We start from the raw sequence: 18,982 nt of genomic DNA, 5'->3' as shown, positions 1-18,982 counted from the left end.
CAAAATGTGGAAAAAGTGAAGCGCTGTGAATACTTTCCGGATGCACTGTAGTTGAAATGCCCTATACTTCACCTAATACTGTTATAAAAGATCACTCTTTTATAGTTAATATGCATGTAGCTTATTTTTGTTAGGATACTTTAATTGTTGACCTGATATTATTAATTGAGAGACTGCATGGAAACATTTTAATTTTAAAAATCCATTTGGTGATGCAGGACCTAAGATACTTTCCCTTTCACATTCAAATATATTTTTACCAAAAAGCTTGATGTTGATTGAAAAAGTCAGTTGGCATATTACTTGTCAACTACCAGATGCTGTTTGTTTTGTCAGAAGGTGCCATTGATCAGTGGTTCTAAACCAGGGGGCTGGTACACAAAAGGGGGCCTCAGCAAACTTTCAGGGGGACCTCAAGTTGACAAAATTATTTAAAATTAATTATTAAAATATAATAACTTTTATATATATATATTTTTATCCCGTTTTTCTACCCAATTCTACCCTCCCTAGCAACCGGGCCAATTTGGTTCCTTAAGAGACCTGGCTGGAGTCACTCAGCACACCCTGGATTCGAACTAGCGACTCCAGGGGTGGTAGTCAGCGTCAATACTCGCTGAGCTACCCAGGCCCCCAAAATATAATAACTTTTAATGTAATAGGTTGTTTAATGTTATAACGTTGTATGCCATGATGCAGGCCTACAACATATAAACTGACAGTTCCTGAAACGTGTGGAATCTCAAAATGATTCTCTTAAGAATTTTATTCTTTTGACAGTCCAAGTTTCTGGGGCTCTGAATAGTGTCTTGGGCAATAGGGATGCCTCGGAGACAAAAAAGGTTGAGAACCGCTGCCATAGATCATAGGCTTCTTTACACTACTTATTTTTCACTGGTTTCCAGTACTGTAAATAATGTATATTTTGTGGACTGTCCTGTCTGTGTAGATTGCTCATTCTCTGGTTCAGGAGAAGGGGATCTCCCAACTGGTAATACTCAACACCATTGCACAAGAGCAAGGCGTGTGGACTAATTCAACATTGCAGTGCATCCTCAAGAATGACACGCCACCCCAAGAGAAAGGTGCAGTCTTTTTTCGTTTGTTTAACTTCTTATTAGTAGCATTTAGTGAGCTAACTACTTTTTCAATAAAGAGGAGCTTTAAGCTAAGATACAGTTTCTAAAGAGCTTCCCCAACTCTTGTGTCAGCCATGTTACTCTAATTATCTAATAATGTTGTTTTCTCTGTGTAGTTCATGAGTTTCTCATTCTGGAAGGACCAGCACTACTGAAGATGCGAGTGAAACACCTGATCAAAGAGAGTTGTATTGAGCAGGCTGCTTTACTTGCCAAGGCCTGTGCTGAATTCTCTGAGTTTGAAGACCAGGGACACTTTAAGCAGATGTACCTGGTGTGTTTGTGCACTGTTGCTCCACAGGAACTTGTAATGGAAGAGGTAAGTAAAGACAGTGAACTGTTTGAGAATATCTATTGTGCTGTTCAGAAGTCTGAGTCCACATGTTAAATTACTTCTATTTTGTTTTTTGTGTTTCATTACAAATTAGATCACAATAACGAAACAGTATCACAATTAATGAAACATTCAAACGTTCAAAAAAACGTTCAGAATGTCTTGGTATTTTGCATATACTCCTGTTGCTTGAATGACAGCATGCACTCGAGCTGGCATGGACTCTACAAGTTTATGCAAAACCTGACAATGATTTTATCCAACATAATTGAGAATGTTCCATAAAGCATGTGTGTTTCAATTTAAGCAAGCAAACCTAACCTTGTGTACAAAGGAGTTAACATGGCCAATGTTGCATGTTTGCTTTGATAATTGTCTTAGAAATATTGCAGAATAATTTTATGTCATGGCCTTTCTTTGTTTTAAATATATACAAATCTTAAAACTTTATTTCCAGGTTAATTTTTGTTTTTTAAATCCCAGATTTTCATCTCCTCACTCAGTATTTAGTTCATATTCAATATTTTGTCTTGTAGTTATAAAAATATTAAAGTTCCATAAACAATGGCTCAGCCAATTCAGACCTCCTATAAAACATTCAACTAAAAAAGTGTGAATTTTAATTTGATGATTATCACAAAGTCCTTGTCGGTAGATTTTCATATTTCAAAAGATATCCCACAACTTGTTTTACATTGATTAACATTTTTTCATACTTTTCAGCTTTCAAGAGTGGACTGTCAAGATGCTTTAGAGATGATTTGTAACCTTGAGGCTGACGGTGATGAGAAAGCAGCCTTTACGTTGTGCTCTGGTTTTTTGACCCGTCAGATTCTGCAGGAGGATTCTTACTGTGCTTGGTAAGTCACAGACGTTAAAAGTTTTACCTTAAGTAAGATACAAATCTCAAAATTGGTAGCTCTTTGTAAAAACTTTGAAGGACCTCATGGGAGAGACAATAAAATGTCATCTTTCTTTTCTAAGTCATTTGAATGAGATTTAGGGCTGCAACTAACGATTATTGTGATAATCAATTAATTTAATGATTATTTAGAACAATTATTCGACTATTCTGTGATTATTGTACCGATTAATCATTAGCTCTTATCTGATTATTCAGCTTGTGTACCGACTTAAAAGGTTGCATTAAACATGCTTGCTAACAATAAAGATGACAAAATCATCTTTTAAAAATACCTCTAAATGACATTCACTGAATTAAGTTTAATTCAGTAAGAAATTCACTGCAAAAAAATCCTACTGTTATCAAGTGTTTTTGTCTTGTTTTCCATTTAAAATTTTCTTAGAATCCTTAAAACAAGATATATTTTCTTGAGAAGCAACATAAGATATTTAGACTTGCTTTAAGAGAATGTATCTTAAATACAAGTGTATTTTGTATATAAGTGTATTTTCACTTGGTTACACTTCTGCGAGTGCAGTAAAGACAAAATATACTTGTATTCAAGATCTATTCTCTAAAAGCAAGTCTAAATATCTTATATGCTGCTGCTGCTCAGGTGAATGCATCTTTTTTATTTTTTATTTTTATTTTATTTTTTTTTTAAAGGATTTTTAGATATTTTAAATTATTTGTATTTTTGATATATTCAACCTTCTCAGATAACAATTTTTTCTTCTGCAGTATAGCTGCTAAAGAAAATGTACTTTGTTTTAAAGGAGTTTTAGATATTTGTATTGGAAAACAAAACAAAAATCAAAAACATATTCTGTGTATAATGTGGCAAAGACTACCTCTCACACCTTTCTATTCAATTCAGTCCATCTTTAACTCACAAAAAAACAAACCCTCTCTTATTAATAAAGCTGTGAATTGCCAATTTTCTTCAATAAGAAATGCACAGACATGTATTATGATTCAATAAGTCATGAGCCATCACGTTATAATCTAGCTGCAGCAAGTGTGCGCGCTCGAGGAATGAGCATCCCCTGAGAGTGTGCCTCAGCTGGGTGCAGTTTCAATCACTTCCCCTTAGATCAGGACACTTTGCGCAACTCATAGAAGAGGCACTGACCTCAAAGAGAAATGCCAGTTTCGGAGTTTGTAGTTATTTACATGATCTGATTCCGTATTATTTGAACTTTAATAAAGCTATAACGCATTAAATATAACTGCATTTAAGATGTCATGCCGGGATGTTTCCTTTAAAGATGCTCAACACGCAAGTTTTGCTCCAGCTCCACTTACTCCACAACGAGAGTGCTTCTGTATTTACTTATTTTGTATTTTTGCATTATAATTCCCTCATACTTTGCAATCTACATCACCTGAAACTGTGAAAGTTAAGAGTGCATCTGGACTGTGAGCTGTGTAATTCTTCCCCTCCCCCTCAGTCAGGTGCAAACTGCAGTGCTGCTCTCATACGTCATCAGAGTTTAATGTGATCTCATGTTACGTTAAATGAGATCAAACGACTATTCGACAATGAAAATGTTGTCAACAGGTTTTTTTATTGTCGATAACGTCGACTAATCGTTTCAGCCCTAATGAGATTTCTTGTGTCCTTTGGCAGGGAACTGACTCTGTTCTGGGGTAAACTGCTCAAGCGATTAGAATCTTCAGAGCAAGGATTTTTGGACAGATGCCGTCAGATGTCGCTTCTGTCTAAAACCGTGTTCCACCTACTCTTTTTCGTTAAAGTCGTCCAGTCAGAGGTGAGCCTTCCTACAGTTGTTTTTATATCTCTTATGTCCTTTTCTGGCTTAAAATTAATTTTCAAAATATCTATCACGAAATGTCTTGTAAATACCGAATATTCTTTTTCCCAATCTATAGATGGATAAAGTTGGACTTTCTGCTTGCATTGACCTATGTATCCGAGCTCTCAGAATGGAATCGTGTGAAGGAAGCACTAAGGCCACTGTCTGCAAAACCATCTCTTGCCTCTTACCCACTGACTTGGAGGTCAAAAGAGCTTGCCAGCTGACAGAGTTTCTTCTGGAACCAACGGTAGACTCGTATTATGCGGTGGAAACTCTTTACAATGAACCGGACCAGAAGCTAGAAGAGGAAGATCTACCTGTACCGAACTCCCTGCGCTGTGAGCTGCTTTTAGTCCTCAAAACCCAGTGGCCTTTTGATCCTGAGTTCTGGGACTGGAAGACATTAAAGCGCCACTGTTTGGGTCTTATGGGGGAGGAAGCTTCAATTGTGTGTTCCATTGATGAACTGAATGATGGTGACCCTGAGGGATCAGAGGAAGGCTTATTTTGTGAGGAGTTTAAGGATGTCACACAACGGTTTCTGGATGCAACTAATGAACTAAATGAAATAGCAGACCAGAAGCAGAAAAACAGAGAGGTAAAGAAGTTGAGAGAAAAAGGGTTCGTTTCAGCTAGGTTTAGAAATTGGCAGGCTTACATGCAATACTGTGTTTTATGTGATAAAGAGTTTCTTGGTCACCGGATAGTGCGTCATGCACAGACTCACCTCAAAGATGGATACTATACGTGTCCAATATGTGTGGAGACCTTTGATGCAAGAGAGACTCTTGATCCACACGTTGCATCACATGTGAAGCTGTCTTGCAAAGAACGTCTCGCTGCAATGAAGACAACTAAGAAATTAGCCAACCCAAAAACTGCTGCTCCTGTCATAGCTGCCCTGAAAGCTAAAAGCGGTGAAAATCAAGTGCGTAAGACCAAGACAAAAAATAACTGCAATAGGGGCTCCATTTTTAATGGAAATGCCAATGACTCTGAGTGTCTTGACGTCAACGATGGTAATGAAGGGAATATTTGCCCAGTTCATGGCTGCAGAAAAGGATTTAAATATTTCCGTAATCTTATTGCCCATGTGAAGGATCATGGGGACAACGAAGAAGCAAAACGCTTCCTTGAAATGCAGAGCACAAAAGTAGTGTGCCAGTATTGTCGTCGCCAGTTTGTCAGCGTTGATCACCTAAATGATCACCTTCAGGTACACTGTGGCATCAAACCTTATATTTGCATACAGCTTAACTGCAAAGCCAGTTTTGACTCCAATGCTGAACTTATTGTACATAAGAAAGACCACCCAGTCTTCAAGGCTAAGTGTATGTTTCCTGGTTGTGGTAAGATTTTTCATGAAGCCTATAAACTGTATGACCATGAGGCACAGCATTACCAAACATTTACCTGCAAAGCACCAGACTGTGGTAAAGTGTTTCATTCTTATTCTGAGTTAGATCTCCATGCAGAGGGTCATGTTGCAAAAGTGGAAGGTCAGAGCACTGACGGCCAAAGTATTCAACAAACAGATCTTCAACCAGATCACACCAATCAAGTGCATCAGGGTTCTGTTCAGCCTGGCCCTCTCTCAGTCACCCAGATGAATACCAACAGCACAGGGTCTCAAATGGATCGTGGGATGGTGATAGTAAAGCATTCTGTTGAAAATATGCTAAATAGCGCTTTTGCAATGTCTGCTCAAGGTTGTGTGCATCCCGGAACATGTAAACCTGATCAACAAGCTCAAAGTCCCATCCATCAGCACATCCCTCAAACAAATGACCATCTGATTCAGTCAGCCATGGGCCCTCACCTGTCTCACTTAAATCAACTTAGACCAGAGGAATCTCTACTAGACGCCTTGATGAATGATTCAGATCCCATGCCCTCTACATCTTCATACCAGAGCGTATTGGAGGACTTTCTGCCTGTCCCAACAACAGATGTTTTGCATGGTCAGCTAGAGACCGCTGATTCAGGTAAAACTCCATCATTCAACAATAACAATGACTTATTTGGGCAATACAATCCTAATCCTTTAGGGCAGAGTCAAACACAATATCCAAGCCTGTGTAGTAACACCATGACGCCTTCAACACAGGCTTCCCACAGTGCAACACCACTTGTGTCTTTGGGTCAGGTGCTTCCACCGATTTCCCAGACCCTTCCATTACAAATGACTCCCTTGCCAACTAATGGACAAATATCGGATAATAAATCTGTGCAACCAGTAGATGGGAACAGCGCTGTTCAAGTGGTGAAGGAGAGACACAAATGTCAATTTGAATCATGTACTCGAGACTATAGCTCTTACAGAAGTGTTACAAAGCACATGAAGGCAGTTCATCCTGAATTTTACACATTGTGGAAGCTAGCAAAGAAGAACAAGGTGGCAGTCCAACCCACACTCAGATCTGTTTCTATGAACGGAAGCCTCAAATCAGTTGTACATCCACAAGACCAACTGGGCCCTGGTGTTCAAACACAGAATCCCCTTGGCCAGCCTTCTTCCTACCCAACAAGTTGTGCAAACCCCAGCTTTCCCTCTGTCCCCTCTCACATAACTGCTCCCACAGGACATGCCCATACCAATGAAATGGCCAATATATTGGATCCCATTGTGCTCTCTCAGCTTGGAAACACAAATCAAACTCAAATGGGAGTAGACCACTTGTGGGACCCCAGGAACAATTCAGTACTCCAACAACAGACATGTAATTCTCCAGGAAGTGCCCAAAATATTGACGGCATTTCTAGCAGTCATTACACTCACCTAAACATAGCTTCTAGTGAAGGTGCACCGCATGGAATGAGCTATACTACTCTACAACCACAGAATAATCCAAACAGGCACCCTGCACCAGCCCAAGTGGACAGTATTTGCAAACTTAATGATTCCACAAGTGACAGTTTGCATTCAGTTACCAACTTAAACCCACCCCAACAAGTCATAGGTCCGAATATGATGGGAGCAGTTAACTCTGTAGCAGAGCCAAATTTGGGATCTACTCAAATGTCTGTGTTGCCCTCATACACTGATAGTTCAGATCCCAAAGAATCTTCTGTATCTCCTTACTCTCAACAAACAAGCAGTTTAAAAAGTTCAGTTCCCAAAGATGCATCTGCATCATCTTACCCTCACCAAGCAAACAACAGTTCTTTCTCTGCAATAACCCATACTCCGTGTGTGGTGAAGTTGGAGCCAAATCCAAGTGTAGGTCCACCACTTCCAAACAGTGGTACTTCCCCATCAAACATGAGTTCTCCAGCTTCTCAGAATAACACTGGAAATGCATCCAGTGATGGGGACAAGAAAAAGGTTAAAAGAAGCAGAAGAACAAAATGGCCTGCCATTATTAAAGATGGCAAGTTTATTTGCTGTAGGTGTTACAGAGAATTCCCAAGTTCCAAATCTCTTGGAGGACACTTGTCAAAGCGTGCTTCTTGCAAGCCATTTGATGAAGCTGACCTTACAGCAGACCTCCCAAGCTCGTTTCTTGATCTGCTTAACTCGCCCCATCCAACACCTTCCTCATATGTAGACCTGGAAACTTCAGTGCACCTGCCTAATAAAGGCCCTCTTGATCCAAAACTGTACCCTAATGTCACTTTTCCCCAGGCCAATAGCTCCACCTACACTAGCAATGATAAACTGACAGGGGGAGTGTTCAAGCCAAACCCATCAAATCTGTCCGTGAGCTCTGGACAAGAACAGCAGACTGTTCCAAACACTTGTCAAGGTCCATATGCTCAAAGCCGTCTTTCAGAAACTAGTGTTATACAGCACACTGGTAATGTCAAAAAAACGCCACAAGCAAGTTACTCTGAGATGTCCAACCCACTTTTTAATGATCCTCTTCTCTCTCAGTTGTTGGCAGAAGACCACTCTACATCCACCCTGTATAGTTGTTCCTTAGATCATGTCAGTCAAATTCTTCAAGCTGAGACTTTAAATAAAATAAAAGAGATAAAGGAAAAGACAGCCATCATCAATGCAAGTGGATTATCGAATGATGGACTTCTGGCAGCCATGGAAAGCCTTGCTCAAAATCTAGTATCTGAAAAGAGTGTCAAAGAAAGATTGCGTGAACAGATATTGGCTGGAGACCTTCACAAAAAAAGCAACTTGCCTCGTGGATCGAGTGTTGACAGTTCCTGCTCACAAATGTCTGTTGCAAGTCCTGTGACTGTTGATCCACAGCATCCTTCAAACGTGATACAGAGTCCACCTCCAAGTGAGCAGGGACCTGTTGGGAACACTGCTGGTACTTCAACAGAAATTGTTTTGCAATTGGGTAACGTCAGTCCAAATGAGGGCTTACTTCACACACAATCATCTGTGTCTTCTACCGTGAGCAATGCGACCATTATAACACTGGATGAAGTGTTGGAAATCCAAAAAGCTCTTGAGAAGCTTGACCTAGACAGAGAAATCAATGAAGAGACCAGAACTGTAGATGATCCTGCAAGGAACGATAGACAACCTAATAAGCCAGAGTCCAGTGATTCATCCGTTGAGATACCAAGCTTTGTGAAACCATTTGCATGTGATGCAAATGGTTGTACTTACAGGGCAATGACAAAAGATGCTATCTTTAAACACCTTTTCAAACTGCACAATTACACAGATGACATGCTTACTCAATTGAAAGATCAGTTTAATGTTGCCCCTTTCAGCTGTCACAAATGTTCCAAGGCGTTCACTCGCAACTCCAACCTCAAAGCCCATTATCAAACAGTGCATAATTTTTCAAAGGAAGAAATAAAGATGATGAAAATTAAACGTCATTCCAATAACAGGGTCCTAGAGAGTGACAGAGGAAGTACTCGTCCAATGCCAGAATTACCCAGTCCAGTCAAAAACGCATTGTTTTCGGATGTACGTCAACAGCAGATAGATGTGCCTGGTGTATCAGTGTCCATGAAAGAGGATAAAGTAAAACTATCACATTGCATTACTCCAGCATTTGTCCAGCAATCTGCTAATATGCCTGAAGTTAGAGGTCTTGCAGTGGGAATACAGACAGGAACTTTGCAAAATCATACACCTGTTCAGTCTTCTGTCATTGTATCTGGCTATACTTCAGTATCTCCAAGAATGGATCAGCAGCCAAATGGATGGTTTTCCACAAAGTCCTCTGTTTCTAGTCAGATCCATGGGTTCCCACTAAAAGAGCTTCTGCCCATGCCTCCTTTCACCCCAAATCCATCAACACCAGTACAGGTAGCAAATGAGTCATTGGATAAAAATCCTAAACCTGCCAAGCCCAGAGTGGCAAGGCCAAGAGAGTCTCCCAAAAAAACTAAAGATAGAAAAGCAGAGACAGATGATACTTTTAGTCCTTACAGACCTTATCGTTGTGTTCACCAGGGCTGTGTTGCAGCTTTCACAATTCAACACAATTTGATCCTACATTACAAAGCTGTGCATCAGTCTGCTTTGCCTAAATTTGAGGACGGCAATCAAGATGAACAGATTGAAGAGGAAGCAGAGGAACAGCATAGAAATGAGGAGAGTGAAGACAAGCTGGAGGGTGACGTCAAGGAGGTGGATGAGTTCAGGTGTCAAGTCAAAAACTGCTCTTGTATTTTCCAGTCTGTTCCAGACTTGCTCCAGCACTATCTTCAGCTACACAAATTAACCCTTGAGAAAGCAGGTTCAATGATGTGCAGCATCAACTTGGGCAGGTTTCAGTGTGACCAGCCAGAGTGCTCTGAAACTTTCACAGCTTTCTGGAAGTATATCAGCCATGTTGATCAAGAGCATACAGGTACAGCAATCTCTCAAGTTGAGCCTGTGGAGGGGATGTTCAGATGTCAGGTGGAGGGATGCGAATGTGCTTACAGCACACGGTCAAATTTACTGCGGCACACCATGAAGAAACACCAAGACATTTACAAACGTATGCTCATGAACCCACGAGAAAGCAAGAGGGGGGTTAAACTTGGTAGGCCCAAGAAGCGTCATCTTGACGTCATTGAGAAAGAAAACAGAGAGACTAACAAGAAACCAGTTGAAAATGAAAAGAGCAGCAAGAAACCAGTTGAAAATGAAAAGAGCAGCAAGAAACCAGTTGAAAATGAAAAGAGCAGCAAGAAACCAGTTGAAAATGAAAAGAGCAGTAAGAAACCTGTTGAAAATGAAAAGAGCAGCAAGAAATCAGTTCAAAAGACAGAGAAAGAAAATCAAGAGAATAACAAGAAACCAGTTCAAAAGACAGAGAAAGACAATAGAGAGACTAACAAGAAACCAGTTCAAAAGGGTGAGAAAGAAAATAAAGAGACTAACAAGAAACCAGTTCAAAAGGGTGAGAAAGAAAATAAAGAGACTAACAAGAAAACGGTTCAAAAGGGTGAGAAAGAAAATAAAGAGACTAACAAGAAAACGGTTCAAAAGGGTGAGAAAGAAAATGAAGAGACTAACAAGAAAACGGTTCAAAAGGGTGAGAAAGAAAATGAAGAGACTAACAAAAAAACGGTTCAAAAGGGTGAGAAAGAAAACAGAGAAACTAACAAAAAACCAGTTCAAAAGAGTGAGAAAGAAAATAGAGAGACAAACAAGAAACTAGTTCAGAAGGGAGGTCTTAAAAAAAGAAGAGAAAAGAAAAACAACTGGACAAAATATGGAAAGCCCATTTTGAAAACCAAGGAAGAAGCATCTGCGATGTGCACCAAGCGATTACAACTGCAGTATGCTTGTATGATAAAAGGTTGCGAAACAGTGACCAGTTCTGAACGAAATATAATGAAACATTATCTCCAACATGGCCTCCCAAAACAGTACCTGGAGGAACAGAGAAGTAATTTTATATACTGTAAAAAGATACCCCGATCCAGATATAAACGTATTGCTTCCAGAAGTGATGACACTGATAAATCGGAGGAAAGTTCCATTTCGGAGACATCTGACAATGAGGAATTCGCTGAACCCGGGCAGAGCGAATCAGAGTTCTCGAAGCCCACATCTGAGAAAGAAAGCACAGAAGATCCAGATCTGTCAGATTGTAAACCCTCAACAGACACATGTTCAGAGATATCGGTAGTGGTTAAACGGAAAAGAGGACGTCCACGCAAGGGTGAAGGTAAAAGGGCCAAATCATTTGGAAATAAAAGAACAACAAGAGTGAGGACTGCAAGGAGCTGCACAGTCAACTATATGGATTTAAACTCAGAATCCACTTCCTCTAGCACTACCATGAACCAGGAGGATATCTCTGATCAAAATACACCATTGAATTCGTTCAAGCCCATGGGATTTGAGGTGTCCTTTCTTCAGTTTCTTCAGGAATCAAGGACATCCCAGAAAAGAAAAGCAAAAGTACAGTTGAGTGGAAGTTCACGCAAACGAACAACTGCTTTCCACTTAAAGACTGCGACAGTAGTGTGCAAAAGATCTGATGTAAAAATGCATTCGAGAGAGGTCCTGCAACTTGTTGAATTTAAAAATCCCCAAAAGTTGTCCACGCTTAGCAATGTCACATTTGAGGTGCAAAAAGTTTTTTCTGATGTCTACGAAGTTCTTCTCAAGCAGCTTCATGAAATGCGACCCACGGTGATCCTGCAAAAAGACGAGTAATTTATTGAGCTTATTCCCCAATATCATGTTGTCAGAACTCAGGATGAGGTTGATAACTAAATTGCTGCAAATCTAGTACATTTTAACTGGACATTTATCTCTATTGAGACATGAATGCAGAATGGTTGTTGCTTGATCAAGAAGCTGTAGGGATGTTTTATGATTTGGTAGACACTAAATCACCACTACCTTAAAGGTCCCCAGTACGATGTTTATAACGTTACAGGACTGTGTATGTTAAGCTCACTTTATAGTTGCAGTAGATGATATACCTCTAAAGCATGTATGTCCTTCTATAAAGCTGTTCAGCACATTTCTGTTGCCTTTGAAGTTAACTTTTTGAGTATTGATAGTAATACTTTTTAATATTCCATTGGACTTTTTGTATCCCACCTGAAAGTGACTCATGATCAGTTATGATGTTATGTAGTGCTGTGTATAATTTGTAACTGTTTTGGTCCCGTTTACCTTGTAAATCTGAAATTTGTCAAAATTGTTGTAACTGGTTCTTTGATCAACTACTGCCACCAGCAGTCTGTATGTTAATCAATAGAAACCAATTTAATACAGCTTGCATTTTGTTACTCTTTTTTTTTTTTTTTCTTTTTTTTTTTTGGTTTGATTCTTTAATATACCGTCACCAAGCACCCAAGCCATGATCTTTACAAGTTCCATTTCCTTCACCCCAACACAATAGTTATTAGTGGTCAACAAAAATCTTTTTTTTTTCAATGGCAGAACTGATATCTTGAGTGCAGGGTAGCCGATGGGCAGATAAAATGCTTATGTATGTGTATGTGTGTGTGTATATATATATATATATATATATATATATATATATATATATATACACACACACACACACACATATATATAATTACAACTTGATGACAGCAAATGAGATGTACACAAAATTGCTGAGAGAAACATTATTTTAAACAGTACTTATTCAAAATACACTAAATGAATGTGAAAATAGAAGTGGCTGTAGATTTTGGAACTTGCACAAGGATGAGCTAATGCATCTGTTTATTAGCCAAGGGGCTTTCACATGATCCGTGTAGGGGCGTCAACAGGTTGTGTCTAGAAAACAACGGTCTCGCTGGAGTCTTGCGTGAGTCGCATGTTACATTAATTCACAGCGTTTTTTGGGGAGTCTCACAGAAACCCTACACCTAACCTTACTAACAGCAAATGCAAATCTCATGAGACTTTCCCAACCAGATGGTTCCCTTCTAGACACGGCTGTGTAAACGCACCGCTTTGAATGACACATGAAAAGCATTGCAGATAGCATCATGGAGGCACTATTTTACGAGTTTGCCAGGCAAGAAAGCGGGAGGGGAGCACCGTAAACATTGAAAACATCAATTTGGATTTGTAAGAGAAAAATGTCCTGGCAATTGCTTTGATATATTGCAGAAAATGATAAGACGACTTGTTAACATTATGGTCTTGGGGTGTTCTTTGTGAATTTAAATTAATTCTGTAACTGCGGTCTCTGGGTGCTCGGAGACAATAAATATACATAAAATATGTAAAGATATTTATAAATAAAATAAAAAAAGGTAAATATGAATGCAATAATTGAGACATTCAATATCTCTTCATACATTTTTATATTTAAATACATTTTAAAATGTTTAAATATTTCTTGTTGCTTTGGAGCAACTCATGTCAAAAACATGTTAAAATCACTTTGGTATAAAGTTGTACCTGTCATTGTAAAGACAGACTTTGCATATGTGCACATTGACCGATAACCATTAATTGACGCTTCAGAAGGTCAGTGGCATCGGGGTCAAATTTGGAATGTTTGAACTTTGAGCACTGCGATACAACGCTTGACGGAATTGCAACATGGTACCAGAGGTAACGCTGATGCTTCACTCCTTAAGCCTAAAGTATCCTTTGGCATATACATAGAGTTGAATGCTCTGGCCTTTCAAACCTTACTCTATTTGATGGGTGCACATGCACAAGTTATTGACACATAGGCGCTACGACTGCTATGTGATATTAGACTATTCCTCTTCAGGAGTTTAGATCAATTTTGTTGTCTTTATAGTCTTTCAGAGTGGAGTTATACAAATACAAGTATTTGTGTGCTTTACGTGCATATCCACAGTTGTTATTCCAACATTGTCTCCTGTTCACCGGTGTTGACGTCGTCTTATTGCAATACTTTGTGACAGCAATGCCCAACTGTGAGTGCTGCCACTTTGTGGACCCACTAATTATTACAAACAATTTCAGTTGCATGCGCAGACTATACATACGTGGACAGTAATGACGAAATTTTCGTTATTTGCCCAAACCACAGTATACTGGCTTTCTAAATACAATTACTATGTAATTACTTATTTTTAAACACAATTCACAATCGTATTTCATCAAACTACACAATGATGACGCTAAGACAGTTTAGATATTATAGTTTCATTTTCTGTTAATGCATGATTTTCTGTAAAGCTGCTTTAAAACGATGTGTGTTGTGAAAGGCGCTATACAAATAAAAATGACTTGACTACTTTGGGCTAGAGTTAAGTGTATTCGGCAACGCTGATGCGAGTCAAGTGAAAGCACCTTTCATCTGCTGATGTCAATAATATAAATATAACCAATATTGTCTAATTAATTGTGCCTGGCCAATACAAGTCACTAGTAAATATTGCTTTGAAAGTTTTCTCCTCCAGGCACTCACTTTTTTCAAAATAACACCTACTCAGATGGGTTATCTAAGGTAATTTATTTATATCTGATTTTTCCTTTTTTGTGGGGAAATACAAACACATCTACACACTGTGGGCACACAGTTATAAGTGTTTCTTTTTATAAACAGATTTTAAATAATAAAAAGAAAAAAATCCAACAGTCTCAAGACAACTTGTAATCTTTGTTTGAGATGGCAAAATCGTAAGATATTATACAACTTGGCTAGTAAGAAAAGTAAGTCTTTTATTCCCATTGAGACCAACCAATCAACAAACAGAATACAGGCATCAAATTTTAGCTCACCTCCTATCCAGCACTATTTATGAAAGGAAACTCATGTGAAAAAATTTGGTTTCACTTATGAGTTCCAATAACCTGTAACATGCTTTCCTCATCTCATTCCAAAACCTGATGTTTTGCTTTCTTGTTACACAACAGTGATTTTCCTATTAAAATCATTGTTAGGTTTGGGTGTGGGGTTAAACTTCTGAAAAATTGTAATGACATCCTTCGTTGGTTTGTTTATTTTTCTCAGCGGGTTGAAAAAAGTCAATCTGTCGGCATTTCATGCAGCGGTAAGTATGGGGCTATCCTTTCCAGCTGGAGCAGAATGAAGCCCACCCTGCTTAGATGAGGCCAACGACGGTGGCGTGGGTGAACTGAGAGTGAACGTAGAGGGAGGTCGACCGTGGCAGATGCCTCTTTCATTCACAGGAACATACCTCTTACTGAAGCATTTCCAGCACTGTTTAGATACAATATACACCATCTCCACCACGTTCAGTGCAATGCACAGCATAGACGTACATCCCATGATATAAAGAAAGATCTTTTTCTCCGTGGCTTTGGAGATGTAGCAGTCCACAGTGTTGGGGCAGGGGCTCTCATCACACTGCAGTAACCGAGGGACGTTGAAACCACTGTACAGGTAATAGAAAGCGAGGAGAGTGGCCACCTCGAAGGCTGTTTTGAGGATCAGACTCATGATGTAGGTGAACAGCAGTCCTCCATCTATGCTGCCTTTGTCCTGGTACAGCTTCCTTTTGTGTTTGCTCTCTCTGTGCTCTCTGTAGGCCACATGCAGAGCTACAAGCAGTGAAGGTGTGGACACCATGATGAGCTGCATGGCCCATAATCGCACTTGAGAGATCGGGAAGAAGTGGTCAAAGCATACGTGCTCGCAGCCCGGCTGCTGCGTGTTGCACACAAAGTCTTTGAACTCATCCTTCCACACCTGTTCGGCAGCGGCAACGAACACAAGGATCCGGAAAACGAAAAGGATGGAGAGCCAAACCCGGCCCACGACTGTTGAATACTTGTTTACTCCGCTTAACACGTTCTCCAGAAATCCCCAGTTCATGTTCAAATGGATCTCATCAGGCTGTTGTAGAGTACAAGTCCAGGTTAAATGTCTTAAAATATCAACATACAGTAGATTTAATGTAAAATATGCATATCACTCCAAGATGTGCTCTCATTTTCTTGTTAACTTCATGTAGTCTACACTTTGTGGCAGCAACTCTCACAATATACAGTAAACATATACAGTATATAATACAGTTACACTGCAAAAATCATGTTCTTAAATGAGTTTTTTACTTGATTTTTTTTTAGTAAAAATATATACACACACACACAGTTGAAGTCAGAAGTTTACATACACCTTAGCCAAATCCATTTAAATTGAGTTTTGCACAAGTCCAGACATTTAATTGTAGAAAACATCTTAGGTCCATTAGGATCACTACTTTATTTTAAGAATGTGAAATGTCAGAATAATAGTAGAGAGAATTATTTTTATTTCTTTCATCACGTTCCCAGTGGGTAAGAAGTTTACATACATTTTGTTAGTCTTTAGTAGCATTGCCTTTAAATTGTTTAACTTGGGTCAAATGTTTTGGGTAGCCTTCCACAAGCTTCTCACAATAAGTTGCTGGAATTTCTTGCCCATTCTCCAGACAGAACTGGTGTAACTGAGTCAGGTTTTTAGGCCTCCTTGCGCGCACATGCTTTTTCAGTTCTTTTTCAGATTGAGGTCAGAGCTTTGTGATGGCCACTCCAATACCTTTGTTGTCCTTAAGCCATTTTGCCACAACTGTGGAGGTATGCTTGGGGTCATTGTCCATTTGGAAGACCCATTTGCGACTGAGCTTTAACTTCCTGGCTGATGTCTTGAGATGTTGCTTCAATATATCCACATAATTGTCCTTCCTCATGATGCCATCTATTTTGTGAAGTGCACCAGTGCCTCCTGCAGCAAAGCACCCCTACAACATGATGCTGCCACCCCCATGCTTCACGGTTGGGATGGTGTTCTTTGGCTTGCAAGCCTCACCTTTTTTCCTCCAAACATAACGATGGTCATTATGGCCAAAAAATTACATTTTTGTTTCATCAGACCAGAGAAATTTCTCCAAAAAGTAAGATCATTGTCCCCATGTGCACAAACAAACTGTAGTCTGGATTTTTATGGCGGTTTTGGAGCAGTGGCTTCTTCCTTGCTGAGCAGCCTTTCAGGTTATGTCGATATAGGACTCGTTTTACTGTGGCTATAGATACTTGTCTACCTGTTTCTTCCAGCATCTTCACAAGGTTCTTTGCTGTTGTTCTGGGATTGATTTGCACTTTTTGCACCAAACTACATTCAGTTCTTCCTGAGTGGTATGATGGCTGTGTGGTCCCATGGTGTTTATGCTTGCGTACTAATGTTTGTACAGATGAATGTGGTATCTTCAGGCATTTGGAAATTGCTCCCAAGGATTAACCAGACTTATGGAGAACACAGTTTTTGTTTCAGAGGTCTTGGCTGATTTCTTTTGATTTCCCCATGATGTCAATCAAATAGGCAGTGAGTTTGAAGGTAGCCCTTAAAATACATCCACAAGTACACCTCCAGTTAGCCAATTAGCAGCTAATTGCCTAAAAGGCTTGACATTTTTTGGAATTTTCCAAGCTGCTTAAAGGCACAGTTAACTTAATGTAAACTTCTGACCTACTGGAATTGTGATATTGTCAATTAAATGTGAAACAATCTGTCTGTAAACAATTGTTGGAAAAAATTACTTGTCATGCACAAAGTAAATGTCCTAACTGACTTTCCAAAACTATAGTTTGCTAGTATGAAATGTGGTAAAAAAAAATTAGTTTTAATGACTTCAGCCTAAGTGCATGTAAACTTCTGACTTCAACTGTGTGTGTCTGTGTATATATATCACACACAGTTACCTGACAAGCAGCACAACATGCTATATTTAGGCTTGTTTTTTTATTGAATATATATTGACTAAGTTTGTTGTATTTTGTTGCATAGGCAATGTTTTTCTACATGTTTGAAATGTAAAATCTGAGAATTCTCTGAGAACAAGTCAAAATATCTTAAGCAGTGCTGCCTAACAGGTCATTTATCTTGTTTTAAGAGTGTTTAGATATTAAACAAATATACTCCTGAATATAATCCATTTGTTTTGTTTAAAGTTTTTTTTTTTTTTTTTAGACACATAGAGTCACATACTTATTACACACACCTCTTAATTCTCGATCCTTTTTTTTTTTTTAAAGGACAAGATGTTTTCAGATTATCAGACCATTTTAAAACAAAACAGATGTTACTTTAAGGTTTATTAAAGAGAAATACACCAGATTAGTGTGCATTGATTAATTAGAAGATATTTACCTTTTAATTTGTCTATTTCCTCTTTCTGTGTGTCTTCTCTAGCTGTTCGGAGTCTGGATCTTTAAATTTGCTGAGAGCAGCTTCTATGTGCTATTTGATAGTCAAATACACCTGGCGTAGGTGCCCCACCTGTTTGGTTACCATGGTGGAACTCTTATGTCAATAGAAATGCTCTGCCCATGAAGGAAGTGATAACTGATGAATCACAAGGCTTTGTTGTGTACATTATTTTTGGTAAATAGCAAAGCTGGTATGTCTGCTGCAGTGTTATTAGTGTAAATAGGTCCTGTGGGTTGAGGCAGATGCTCCAACACGTGTCCTCGAGTCGTTGCAATAGGCAGGAGTCTCCATGGTCACTGCAGGGCTCTCCACAGTCTAAGGCACAGATAATACTTCATATGGCCTTAAACATTAACTTGAGCTTTAAAGCAGAGTGGCATTCTACATTTGCTAGAAATCTTCAAAGGTAATAAGTGATGTAGATAGATATTATTCCTGGCTGTTTGTAGCACCTGCTGCTCTGCACAATGTTAAAGGGGTAGTTCACCCCAAAATGAAAAATTGTCATTGTTTACTCACCCCTGTGTTATAACCCCATATAACTTCTTAACACAAAGGGAGAAATTGTGAAAAAAAAAAAGTGCTCGGTGATGTCATACAGTGGCAGTTTATGGTGACCACCTCAAGCTCCAAAAGGACACAAAAGTATAATTCAGAAGTCTAATAAATTATTCCATGAGACTCATGATTGTTATGAAAGCATACAGTGTATTATTTAGTGAAACTGTTGACCAACCGTTACGGTCTTTTGCGCG

At 39.1% G+C, this 18,982-nt stretch overlaps 2 protein-coding genes across 2 annotated transcripts in view; one reads left to right on the top strand and one right to left on the bottom strand.

Annotated features, from left to right (window-relative positions):
* znf292b (zinc finger protein 292b) overlaps nt 1-12,609 on the top strand; it is a 43,670-nt gene extending 31,061 nt beyond the window's left edge. The window contains exons 4-8 of the mRNA XM_051654658.1: nt 950-1,085; nt 1,256-1,458; nt 2,197-2,333; nt 4,008-4,149; nt 4,271-12,609. Coding sequence (XP_051510618.1) covers nt 950-1,085; nt 1,256-1,458; nt 2,197-2,333; nt 4,008-4,149; nt 4,271-11,779 — 8,127 coding nt within the window. The 3' untranslated portion in view covers nt 11,780-12,609. The remainder of the gene's footprint in view (nt 1-949; nt 1,086-1,255; nt 1,459-2,196; nt 2,334-4,007; nt 4,150-4,270) is intronic.
* Nucleotides 12,610-14,492: 1,883 nt separating this feature from the next.
* Nucleotides 14,493-18,310, bottom strand: gjb7 (gap junction protein beta 7). The gene is made up of 2 exons (XM_051654876.1): nt 18,168-18,310; nt 14,493-15,875 (listed from the first exon to the last, which is right to left on the bottom strand). The coding sequence occupies exon 2, from the start codon at nt 15,852-15,854 to the stop codon at nt 15,060-15,062; it is 795 nt and encodes a 264-aa protein (XP_051510836.1). The 5' UTR covers nt 15,855-15,875; nt 18,168-18,310; the 3' UTR covers nt 14,493-15,059.
* Between the last annotated feature and the right edge of the window lie 672 nt (nt 18,311-18,982).

Source organism: Myxocyprinus asiaticus, chromosome 25 (genome assembly GCF_019703515.2).
Source record: "Myxocyprinus asiaticus isolate MX2 ecotype Aquarium Trade chromosome 25, UBuf_Myxa_2, whole genome shotgun sequence".
Classification (NCBI taxonomy): domain Eukaryota; kingdom Metazoa; phylum Chordata; class Actinopteri; order Cypriniformes; family Catostomidae; genus Myxocyprinus; species Myxocyprinus asiaticus.
Note: the sequence above shows the minus strand (reverse complement) of the source record. Positions and strands in the feature narration are given on the sequence as shown.

Coding starts and splice junctions, on each gene's coding strand:
- gjb7 (XM_051654876.1), bottom strand. CDS start 15,854: ATGAACTGGGGATTTCTGGAGAACGTGTTAAGCGGAGTAAACAAGTAT.